Source organism: Nematolebias whitei, chromosome 23, assembly GCF_014905685.2.
Source record: "Nematolebias whitei isolate Nwh7 chromosome 23, NemWhi1, whole genome shotgun sequence".
Lineage (NCBI taxonomy): Eukaryota > Metazoa > Chordata > Actinopteri > Cyprinodontiformes > Rivulidae > Nematolebias > Nematolebias whitei.
The window spans coordinates 17405392-17418437 of record NC_056520.1 but is presented as its reverse complement, the minus strand read 5'-3'; the positions used below and the strand labels follow the sequence as shown (position 1 = coordinate 17418437).

The window sequence follows — 13046 nt, the reverse complement described above, 5'->3', positions numbered from 1 at the left end:
CTTGGCAACTTCCTGCCACTGAATAACATTTTCCTTTGACAGAGCTGGGCGCTCATCGCTGCCTAGTGCCCACCCGTCTTGGGGGCGTGCTTATGTGAAACACAGAGAGAATGCCCTCAGGTAACCACATGTACAAAGCTTCTTCCTTAGGGTTTCAAATTCCCTAACATAACTCCACCCACTCTGTCATCATGTGACCAGAAGTCTAACCGTAATGACCAATGAGGTACTCTCGAGGACCATCCCCCAAGATAGACGTGCATTAATTCCTTCAGATCGTTACCGTATTTTGCGCTTCATGCACAGACCGTGTTCATCTGCAGTAGGAATGTACGATATGGCATAAAATTCATATCACGATATGTATTGTGAAGAGTGGCGATAACGATATATATCGCGATATGTTTTGGGTATAAAACTTAATAGGAATTTTTTTTAAAGCATAGATTGTCCTTTTGCCATCATATATTTTGAATTAAAAAAAATTCCACTACTAGGTCCAGAGAGTTTTAAAATAATAAACAAATCAAATATTAGGCTTCTTTTTTGTAGTGCAAAACTGCGCAAAATATATAAAATGTAGTTTTAGCCATTTGTTTTAATCAAAAGAATATGTTGTTAGTTAACTGTTGACAGTTAACAGTTTCCAGTCTTACTTAAGAAATGAACAGCAACAGAGCAGCATTTTACACTGACGCACTTCACCCTCCAAACCTCTAGAGGGCGACTCCTTCTGCTTTAATGGAGAGCTGACACAAAATAGGTCTGTGGCTTTGACCAGAGGGTCTCGCAGTAAAATCACACAACACAGCGTTCTTTTCACAGATCAGAGAGCAGGTTTCTCTAAAGCTGACCAACGCTTACTTTAACTTTCTACGAGAAAAAAAACAAACTTTTGACGGAACACAGCGTTTTGTCCATTTAAAAACAGCAGCCGTTACCAAAAATGTTTAACAATAAAAATCAATGGTACTAATTTAATGAACATTTGCTGTATTTTACCGGTACCATCTATGCGACTCCTGGTCACATGACCTCGATAAGACTACTGGGTAAAATTGACCAGTATATAATTTTTTTATAATTTCAGTTACGTAAGTGTTTGGCACTGTTCTGTCCAGTGACTATGTTTAGATAGTTATTCTGTTCATTTTGTAGGTTGAATGGTTTTAACCGTGAGTCAGACCGCAAATCATCATGAAGACTTATGACGATCATCAATGGTTCAAAGCAAGCCATAGTCTGCGAAACGCCATCCAGTGACCGACTCTTGGAGAACAACAAGAAAGAGCTGCACATTATGCCGGTGCTGGACACAGATTCTAGAAATGAACGGTGGATGCCCACAGCTTAATAACCGAAGCATCTTATTTATGTACAAAATTATAATTTATCTTAAATTTAGTATGCGCGGCTTAGACAGGTGCATTCTGTAGCCCGAGAATCACAGTAATCTATATCTACAGCAGAGATGGCAGAAATTATATTAAAATTAATATTAGGATAATTATAAGATGAAGCACATCTTTTATCGGGCAAAAACCAACATGCGATAAAATTGCCTAGAAGATACTTCACAAATTCAAAAGATAAGATGTAGAGTGAAAACAACAAGATCGAGCACCTTGACTCCGTGGCCCATGTCGTCCAGCAGGCTGTAGTCGACAGGTTTGCGGATGTAGCGCACGGGTCTCTCGGGGTTGGCCGGTGCGATGATCTTGTGAGTGCGGGAGGTGTTCTTGTTGGTGGTGAGGATGCCGATCTCTCGTCGAGCTACTTTCTCTTTATGGATGTCCACTGTCTGAGGATGTGAAGCAGAAACATTTAACTTCCACCAGCTGTAAACTGGAATTTTAACACGTTGTTCCCCAACAGTCAACATCAGTTAAGTAGTCCTCAAGAGAAAATGGTATAAAAAGGTAGATTTCAGTGTTGCCCCTACCATTATCCAATGTGGGCGCCATGCCCTGCCAACAGAACAGAGCGCCCCATCAAAGAATGGTTCTGTGCATTTAACCCATCACACGTGAGATACACCCAGGTGGAGCAGTGGGCAGCTATGCAAGCACCCGGGGAGCAATTAGAGATCATGCATCTTGCTCAGAGACACCACGACATGCGGGGATGGTGGGGAGTCAAACCGCCACTTTCTGGTCCTAAGTCAGCTGCCCCACCTTCTACCCCATCTCGGCGCTTATATGTTGTATGTTTTATATGTTGTCCGTCTAAAGCAGGTCTCTCTTGTAAATAAGTCCTCATGACTCAATGAGAATAACGTGTATAAATAAAGGCTGAATGCCTGCACCCCTCCGCCCCCCGACAGACAGCTCCGCAACTTCCGGACGGGAAGTGGAGATTGTATCACCTCACCTAGCATTAGTACCATCTATACTAGGGGTGCACCGATTGCAGTTTTCTGGCCGATCACAGATTTCTAAAAAGACTGACCTGCCGATACCAATTTTGTTTTATAAGCGACACTGTCAGGTGTTATAAGGTCACAATGCACCTTCAATTTTCCAACATTATTTTATTGAAAAACATGCCCTTGAACAATATCCTATAAACAATACAAACTTGTTTTAACTGGTCATTAGGTAGTGCTCTGAAGTATTAATGAAGTTTAGACAATTGTTAAAAAAAAACTAAAAAAAACTGGTTTCTCGTGCAAGTATTGGCCAATTTCCGATTTCCTAAAATTAAGGAAATCAGGGCCCGATTTATCGGTGCACCCCTAATCTATTCAGTCTATAGCAGGGGTGTCAAACTCCAGGCCTCGAGGGACGGAGTCCTGCAACTTTTAGATGCGTCTCTGATACCACACAGCTGAATCATATGATTGAATTAGCTTCTCAGTGCAGTCAAGTTCTCCAAAGTCCTGCTAATGACCTCCATATTTGATTTAGCTGTGTGGCATCAGAGACACTTCTAAACATTGCAGGACTCCAGCCCTCGAGGCCTGGAGTTTGACACCCCTGGTCTATAGGTATAGACAGATGGTGCACCCAAAGGAAGGTGAACCCACATAGCTCATTTGGGCTGACCTCCATACATGGTTGGAAGCCAGGTCACAAGGCGCTCGCTGACATGCACCTCCCCCAACCCTGGCTCCAGGGTGGGGTTCCAATAGCCCTGGCATGGAATATCAAGCACCTCACTGTCTTCTCTCCATACAGGCATAGTGAATCTGTCTTTGTATGGCCCGTTTTGTAGAACCATTCTGCACTGGGAGACCCTAACAGGGTCAATTGCCCGCAACAGAACACCTCCTATGATCATTTAGGCACATAAACTCCTTCACCACAATAAGGTGGTGAATCACAAAAAGATATTTATTTATACATCTATCTACATCCATTTACATCTCACCACAGATTTCAAAACAACTTCAAAATTCCAAAAGCTTGTGATTTGAAACATGTTTAGAGTGTCTTACTTGTTGGTGAACTGAAGCTATACATCACACTTAAAGTCATGGAGATAAATGGAGTGATAATTTTACCAAAGTGATGAGGCAGATTTTGGGAGGGGCTTGTTACACCCCCACCTATTGAGGGCATAAAATATTCTGGGTTTTGATTGTTGGGCCTGTTAATTACTGGTGAAGCTTGGATTCTGACAACAACTGATGCTTTGGAACATCACTTGTTTTTACATTTCAGACTGTCTTTAAATCGATAATTTTTGCAGAAACACGACGTGGCATATTTAAAGAGACCACACCCACCTGTGAGATATGGTTGATGGAAGACTCCATGCGGCGAAGCTGAGACGCCTGGATGTCGAGCATCTGCAGCACATTGTTGGCCAACGTGTTGATAAGGTACGCCACGCTGGCCAAAGACTGAGTGGTGTAGTTCTTGGTCTCCTCCAGCGCCCTCTGCTTGTCTGGAGACTGAATGAGACAGGACCAGAAAGGAATCAGTTCAGAAAAAAGGATAAAAAATAAAAAATCCTGCAAAATACTGTTTTTAATCTATTGAGAAGTCTACAAGGGAAGAAGCTCACATATGCACAATTGAAACAACACATTAATATAAGAACGACTCAAAAGACAAACACCATTTACAACCTAAAGAACAATTATTGTAATTTTCACTGTATAAGTCGCAGTTTGTTGCATAAATTAGCATGACCGCGACTTATACAGCAACACAACATATTTATTTTTCCCATATTTCTAACTGAAATTTTGGCCGAGATTTGACGATTTAATTCATTCTGACATGGAAAATATTTAGCACTACCATTTTCAGCCACTAATATGGCGAGCCATGTGTCTCATTAATAGGGAAAAGTGGCTATTAATGAGACACTTGGCTTGCCATACCAAGCCACCATCGTCTCGCTCCCAAACTCCTGGAGCAAACGTCAAATCAGCTGCATTTCACTGCACCGCCCAGGCGACATGCAGCTGATTTGACCATTAAAGTGAATTTATTAAGTAAAAGTTCAACTGAGAAAAGCTTTACTATGTCGAGCAAACAAACAATTGTTTTTTAAGTGTGAATCTTGTTAAATTTTTGTTAAAGTCCTCAAGTTCTTGTTAAAGCACTCTCCCACGGCCGCCATTTGGTAGCTAATCGATTTTTGGCACAACACCGGCCCATGTTTCTGGGTTGTAAGCGGTGACGCATAATGAATGCGACTTATATGACGAAGTGACGTATTTACATTCTTTTTCCACTTTGTTTGACATTTCTGGACTGATGTGACTTATGTGGCGGTGTGACGTGTACGGCGGCAAGTACGGTATTCAGAGCCAATTATCCTGTTGAAATACAAACTTTTTAGCACTTTTGTCAGCGCCTGTGAGTAACAAGTAGCAATCCCATACTTCTACATTCTGGGACCAAAGGTTATTTTCCAAGATTGGGTTTTATCAGAGACCACTGTCAGAATATGGAATTGGAGAGGATAGAATGGTCTACCTGAAGCCCAGACCTCAACCCCATTAAAACCTGTGGGATCAGCTTGAATATTTGTTTCAGAGTGACCGACACAACCACACTGGCTGGCTTATAACAAGTGTCGTTTCAAGAATAGAACTCCATCCCATGCTGTGCAGCATAAGGAGGAGGTGTCAAGCTGTAGTGGCTGTGTATGGTTCTTCCACATGTTTCCAATGTCAATTTTTGTAAATTATCAACATGTCTTGTTTCTTTGGACTTCAGTCATCCAATCCAACATACACCAAACTGAAAAGATTTGGCAAGTCTTTCTCACCGACAAATCTTTTTACTAAACAAATGCAACACCATTAAAGGTGAAATAAACAGGCTTTTTTAACGGGATCAGATTTATTGCCAAGAAGTATTGGTACAACAGAGAAATAACCAAACAAGTATCCTGACTTTGAGTTTCAGCCAGCTTTTTTTTTTTTTAAATGATTCCTCTCACTTATGCATACACATGCATACCTTCATAAAAAAATGTATTCATTATTATCATTTAATTATTTAAAGATTATATATAAAGTTCTATTAAAAATTGCAAAACAACTAGGGCTGCAAAAACGAATCGATACGCGATTATGCGTCTTTCACGGCGCTGCGGAGCCTATTTGTTCACCTGCAGTTCATTGTCAATGCTGACTGACTGAATATAGTTTGAGAAAAAAAAAAAAACTTTGCAGCGCGAGTTGAACTGAGCGAGGGGGGGAGAAGGAAGCAGAGCAGAGGCGGTGTTTTCAAAGAAATTAAGTAAATTTTACAAATGACCAACGCAGCGAAAACTGTTCGACCCAAGTCCTCCAAAGTGTGGGAGAACTTCACAAAGATAAAAACTGAGAAACATGCAGCTTTGAAAATTGACGACACGACACAGGAGAACCACGCTGATAAACGTAAACATGTCGGAGTCACGAGGAGGAAGAAGGAGCTGCAGCAGATACAACTCGTTTCACTCCCATCTCGTGTTGCAGGTGAGTCTCTACAATTTAACATTTGTTCTGTTTCAAGAGAGAAAACGTAACGTCAGTCTCTCTGTAGATGAAGCTGCTGCTTGTTTGTTTGCTGATTAATGACGGTGATAGAGAACGTGTGTTACTTTTTATTTAATTTAATTGGTACAAGCAGTGTTTAAATGTGATTTATAAATAAATCTAACACAAAGATAATAATTTAATGATTAAGCTTCAACTTTTAATATGCTGACAAAGTCTGAAGACACTGCAGGTATGGCAGGATGAATTACATTTAAACAGGAATTAAAGTATCCTGATGCATGCTCAATAATCCAGGCAGAAAAATCTAAAAAAGTTAAATCTGGTCCTCTGGACATTCAAAAAACAAAACAAAGCAAATCAACAAAAAATGTAGAAACGTTTCGTCTCTCATCCGAGAGACTTCCTCAGTCTGAGGAGCTGTTTTCAGCTCAGTCTCTTAAATAGCACCTTCTCAGAGTGGATCAACCAGTTTTGCTGCTGACAACCAAAACCAGCTGATCACATGCTCAAGAAGGACCATCAGCCTAACAATGGATCATTAGCACACTGATGGCTGTTTACTGTTCACAGAGGGCCCTCTGAATACAGCTCCTCAGACTGAGGAAGTCTCTCGGATGAGAGATGAAACGTTTCTACATTTTTTGTTGATTTGCTTTTTTTTTTTTTTTTTTTTAATGTCCAGAGGACCAGATTTAACTTTTTTAGAGGAATTAAAGTAATTTATTACATCTACTCAAATGTGTGTAATTAAGTATTTTATGTGTGTGAGTGTTTAATTGCTCTTTTAGCTACTTTTGCCTGAACCTAACGCTGTAAGTGAAACAAGGCATGTCTTGAGTTGCTGTAAATTATGCTAATACATATTTACTCTCTCATTCCAGAAAACAACAAACAACAACATCCTTCATGATGGACAGACATCATGGACACCACAGCAGCAGCTGTCTTCACTGAAACATCCTTGAATGATCGTCACTGACACAAGGCCTCTGTTGATGGTTGAAGACGAAGGCTTCACTACAATGATCCACACTTTTAATCCAGGTTACAATAATCCACACTTTTAATCCAGGTTACAATGATCCACACTTTTAATCCAGGTTACACTCTTCCCTCAAGGACACATTTTACAAAGTAGCTACATATTGTGCAGGTATAAAGACACATTTGTATATATTTTTGTGTACATTTATTTTTTTAAGCTATTTGACTAACTTTTATTTTTTATTATTCAATATTTTACTAACAGAATAGTAAAATAGCAACCTGTTTTTTGTGCGAATTGCCATGTCAGTCAAATGTTCAATTTAGGAATAAAGGGGTCGGAAATTTAAACTTTTTTTTTTTTTTTTTTGCAGATTCATCGAAAAAATAATTGGCCGATGAATCAATTATTGAAATAATTGTTAGTTGCAGCCCTAAAACAACCGTTTTTATTGACAGGAAGACTAATCTGATTTAAATTCCTCCACAAATGAGCTCTTAAGAATTAGGGATGCACGATCCACTTTTTTTTTTACTTCCGATCCGATCCCGATACCTGAAATTGAGTATCTGCCGATACCGATCCAGTTCCGATATCATGGTCATCATTGATTTTATACGAGGCAGTAATAATCTCCTGTCAAGTACAATTTGTACAAATATATGCATGCATGTCCAAAAAGGCAACTTGAGGTAAGTTTTATTAATGTTGGATGTTTTAAAGTTAGAATTAAATTCTGCTAACACAAAACATGTTTCTTTTTGTTCCTAGCTTTAAAGTGGATATTAAAGTGATTAATTTAAGTGATTGTTTAAAGTTGTTTTATATTTTATAAGGGGCAGATATAAGAATTATTTTTTTCTTCCTGCACTCTTTTCATTCAATGTTTTCTTTTTGATGATTTTTTATTTATTTATTTTGTTTCATTTAAATGAATGAATAAATGAATTAAATTAAATAAAATGTTAAATGGCTTTAAACATCTGCTAAGTTCATGGCATAAACCAACAGACATGTTCCTGTTTTTAGTATTTTACATCACTTTATAATGTAGCTGTTTTTGTTTTTAATATAATTTTCAAATCATTTTTTTATGATTGTTTACTGTTGTACTGATAAATATCTCCTGGTGGGTAAACTATATCTTGGCTGCAAGTATCAAACTGTGAAATCCTTCGTTTTCTACAACTGATAGTGGTTGGTCATTAATTATGATGAAGTTTAGCAACTTCTCTGTAAACATTTGAGCTCCGTGGTTTCAGCGATGTCTTCTTGTTCAATCCGAAGCAGGCAGTCTGATTTGGGTCAGCCGCGCTCAGTCTGTCCCTCCTCAGAGACGGGCAGACTGAGCGGGGCAGATTGGACGCGGCTGACCGGGGTCGAGTTGGCCGCCCCGGGTTGAGCAAAGAGCAGCACCACGCTGAAGCCACGGAGCTCGAATGTCCATCGTAAAACTAACTTTACTGCGGTTTAATGTGGAGCTATGGCTCTGCAGACATTGCACGTTGCCGTCTTGTTTTGTGGTGTTTCTAGTGTAAAATATTTCTACACAGCGGACATGTTTAGATAAAAAGTTTGTTAGCTGTTAGCCACAGTGCTGCTAACTCAGCCCTCACGTTGTAGCTGGCTGCAAACTATGAACTGGATTTCCTGAATGTGAGGCGGGTCTTATTACTCTGGGCTCATGAGACACGCCGCCGTTCAGGAAATCCATTCCATAGTTTGAAGCCAACATGCATCATGGATCGGAAATATCAGCAGGTGGGTCGGAAAATCCGATACGTAAATTATGCTGGTATCGGAGGCCGATACCGATACTGGATCGGATCGGCCTCATCCCTATTAAGAATGGCTATAATGGTTTATAAAGGAGACTTGCATTACTTTTATTTGTACAAAAATGTCTGTACAGTAAGCTGGAGAACTTTATTTCTGCATTTCCAGAGAAGACCCTAAAACTTATCAAACAACTCAAATAAAACCACAAAAAAAATGCATCTCTAGTTTTAAGCGAGTCAAAACTACTTTGCTGTGAAATTGAGACGCGGTGACGAACAAAATTACATTGCAAGCTGCCGGTAGCATCAACTCATAATCACTGAAAATTCTGAAAGAAAAGCAAGGACAAAAAAACATCAGGAGCCTGAAGAAAAGCTCCTGCTGTGAAAGTTTTCAGTGCAGAAAGAGAAACTGTTTTAAAGTCAGGTAGCGTGTAAAAAGAAGCCTTCAAAGGCAGCTCCTCGAGGCGTGGGCACGTACTCAGGAACATCAGAGGGCACATAGATCAGAGGAGGTTTCTACCGGGAAACTTGTGTTCCTTAATCCAACACAGACGTTACGCACGTAGCACAGCAGGGCCGCATCGAGTTTCCTCACAATGTCAGGACATGAATTAAAAAAAGCTTCTCCATCCATTAAAAAAAAAGAAGGAAAAAAAAAGAGAAGAGTTCTGGGGGAAAAAAACAGAAAGATTGAAAGTTTTTATTTTATTTTATCATTTTCTATCACTTTATAAACAAACGAGTGGGTTTTTAAATTTTATTTTTATAAGTCTTAATGAGAGTTAGTAGTAGAGACCATATCTCTCCAGTTTTAGCTTCTCTCCACTGGCTCCCTGTCAAATCCAGAATAGAATTCAACATTTTACTTATAACCTACAAAGCCCTCAACAACCTAGCTCTATCTTATATTACCAATCTTATTGTTCCATATTTTCCTAACAGAGCAATGTTTCCCCTACCATTATACAAGCGGGGCGCCCCGCCCTGTCAACAGGACCAAGCACCACCCCCCACCCCCAAACCACCTGTTGGCATTGACGCAACACTGAACTAGCGGCTGGCAGTGCAGGTACACTAGCTAAAAAGCTAAAGACAGCCTCTTCCCTCATGCTAAACCCTCACACTGACCCCCCCCACACACACACATTCTCGATAACTGTCAGTACAAATGGCACACGGTTCAGAAATGTCTCTGTCCCCCCCCCCCCCACACACACACAAAATTGTCTGTACAGACAGTGCACGGCTGGGATGTCTCTGTCTCCCTCCTCTCCCCCACTTCTGCTCTAAAATTGTAAAACTGTTGGTGCAAACAGCACGCAGCTGTGTCTCAGTGAGCGCCCCCCCATGGCAAGTTATCTAGGGGAAACACTGCAGAGCGCTTCACTCTTTGACTGCAGGTTTACTTGTGGTTCCTAGAGTTTCCAAAAGCAGAATGGGAGGAAGATCTTTCAGTTATCAGGCTCCTCTCTTGTGGAACCAACTTCCAGTTTCTGTCCATGAGGCTGACACATTGTCCAGCTTTAAGACTGGGCTTAAGACGTTCCTTGTTGACAAATCCTACAGTTGGGGTTGGCTAGTTATGCTGCTATAAGCATAGACAAGACAGAGGACAAATTGACCTCATTTCCTTAAATGAATTGTTAATACTGAACAGTTTTCATTTGATATCTTCTCCATCTTGACCTGCCATTGTGTATCTGTTCCTCTCAAACCCAGCCGGTCAAAGCAGATGACCGCTTGTCCTGAGCCTGGTTCTGCTAAAGGTTTCTTCCTCGTGAGGGAGTTTTTCCCTTTCCACTGTCGCCTTCATGCTTGTTCAAGATGAGAGTTCTGTGATGAAGTTAAACTCAAAGCAGTCCGCTCCTCAGATAAATTATTATTTTTACATATGAATGTTTCTGTTCAGTGCCCTGAGATGACTTCTGTTGTGACTTGGAGCTGTACACATAAAGTGAACTGAATTGAAATTTAAAGAAGTGTATTAGCATCGTAGCAGAGGAGAATATTTTAAGTGGTTTGCAATCGTGTAATTGCCTCTATGGGTGACTGACTGGTCTATTAGCAAAATATTTCATGAACCAGAGTTTAATGAAACTCTCAAAGTAAACAAAAAATACTGATCAATTGATTTTGGGGAAAAAACTGATTCAAATCAACATTAGCAAACAAAACCAGCTCAGTCCGTCTATTTTAATGCTACCAAGCTAGAATTTGGTGTGGTAGTCACAGAGTCTCATCTCCAACACATTCTCCGAGGGCTAACAGATCCCATGAGAGCTTGTGGCGTTGAGAGAGATAACACGTCATTTTTAGGATTTGCCCAAAGCAGACATAATTGTCATTTTCAAACAGTGAAAGACAGAAACATATTTTTGTCCTAAACAATGACTGAAAGTGGAGGGAGATAAGCATCAACAAATGTAGCTTTACATTTTTTTTCCCATTTTCAGGTTATTTTAATACAAAAGCAAAATAAAGCAAATAATCTCTTTAAGGTACAGGGCAGCAAAACATTTTAGGGATCTGGTTGGGCAAAAGGAAGCCACTTCAGGATTTAGTTTTAGGGTCAGAGCGTTAAGCTGCTGTTTTGTTTGATTAGTTTGGAAAATTTTCTGCTTTGACAGGGAACATAAACACCGACCAGTGCCCTCAAATCTATTTCTAACGCTGAACTGTATCGTCAGCACGGCAGCGGACTGATCAGACAGTAAACGCACCACAGGTTCCTTCTGGCTTTAAAGTTTCACGTGAAAACGGCAAAAGAGCAGCTCACAAACGCCTTCCTTGAAATGTTTTTTCATATTTCGGTTGCGGTTTAAACATACAGGACGTAAACCAGGAAATGTAGACAAGGTTTAAATCATTTGTATGTCCATAATATAATCTCTCCTTTCTGCATTAGAGGCAGTCGAGCACAGCTAAAAGCTGGAACTACATCTATAATTTAAGACAAAGTGATGAGCAATCACTAAATAATTCCCAACTAATTTCAGGCGGCGAGCGAACATGACGGCGTGTGAAGGATTCAGCTGCCGGAGCATGAAAACCAACAGGTTTAATGACGACCGTGAGGAATTTAAACGCTAAAATAACTACAGACTATGAACGGTTGCTGACGTGGGTTCTGTGTGTACTTCAAACTAGTAATTTCAAGATTCAATGTTCTTTACTGTCATTCGCATCACAAGTGGTACATGAGGTGGAATGACGTGGTGTACACAGAGTCCCAGTTACATCCAACAGTAGCAAAAACATAAATTGTAAAGAGAAACGGTAAATAAGGGCGTAAGATATACGTTAGGTTTATTTGTTGTGCAAAATCAACACAAGGTCAACAATGCAATGAAATGCTGAGGACGAGAAGAACCGTCTTGACTTGCCAAAAAAAAAGAGAAGATAACAAGAAATATCAAAGCATGCAGCAAAATACTAAAAAATACTAATGAGATAATAATAAAAAAATAATAATAATATTTACATGATAAAAAACATAAAAACCCCTACTAAAATACTAAAAAAACAAGGCGCCAACGTTGAAAATGAAAGAACATCTACAGTGTGATTCGGTTAGCAGTGAAGTTCTTCCAACATCATGGTTCGGTTCTGTCCTGATAGCAGCTTAGCAGGTCCGGTCCACAGCTTGATTGTAATAAGGACCGCAGCAGCTGCCCTCACAGACCGCAGTCCAGAACTGGGTCCGGCAGATATAAACAAAAATATATACTCAACAAACACCAAACAGTACGCTAAAAAATCTAAGATATATGCCGGTCACTAATAATGCAAAATAAAACACCAAACAGCAGCAGCACAATTCTCATAGGTTCTGTTAGGCACACACTCTTGATGCGAGCACTAACATAAACTAAACTAACATAAACTAAACTAACATAAACTAAACTAGCATAAACTAAACTAACATAAACTAAACTAACATAAACTAAACTAACAAACTAAAATAACATAAACTAAACTAACATAAACTAAACTAACAAACTAAACTAACATAAACTAGGATCTATTTAAAGCATGCAACAAAAATACAGAAATAAGGCGCCAAAAGTGAAAAAGAAATAAATCAACAGCAACATGGTCCTATTGGCAGAGTGGTTCTGATGACAGTGAGGTTAACAGCATGGTCCAGTTTGCAGCATGGTCCAGTTTGCAGCATGGTCCAGTTTGCAGCATGGTACAGTTTGCAGCATGGTACAGTTAGCAGCATGGTACAGTTTGCAGCATGGTACCGTTAGCAGCATGGTCCAGTTTGCAGCATGGTCCAGTTTGCAGCATGGCACCGTTAGCAGCATGGCACCGTTAGCAGCATGGCACC

General features: G+C 39.9%; 1 protein-coding gene across 1 annotated transcript in view; it reads right to left on the bottom strand.

Moving 5' to 3' along the window:
* abi2b (abl-interactor 2b) overlaps positions 1-13046 on the bottom strand; it is a gene marked incomplete in the record, with an annotated part of 53237 nt that overhangs the window by 31560 nt on the left and 8631 nt on the right. The window contains 2 exon segments of the mRNA XM_037696401.1: positions 1625-1801; positions 3728-3895. Of these exon segments, the coding sequence (XP_037552329.1) occupies positions 1625-1801; positions 3728-3895 (345 nt within the window).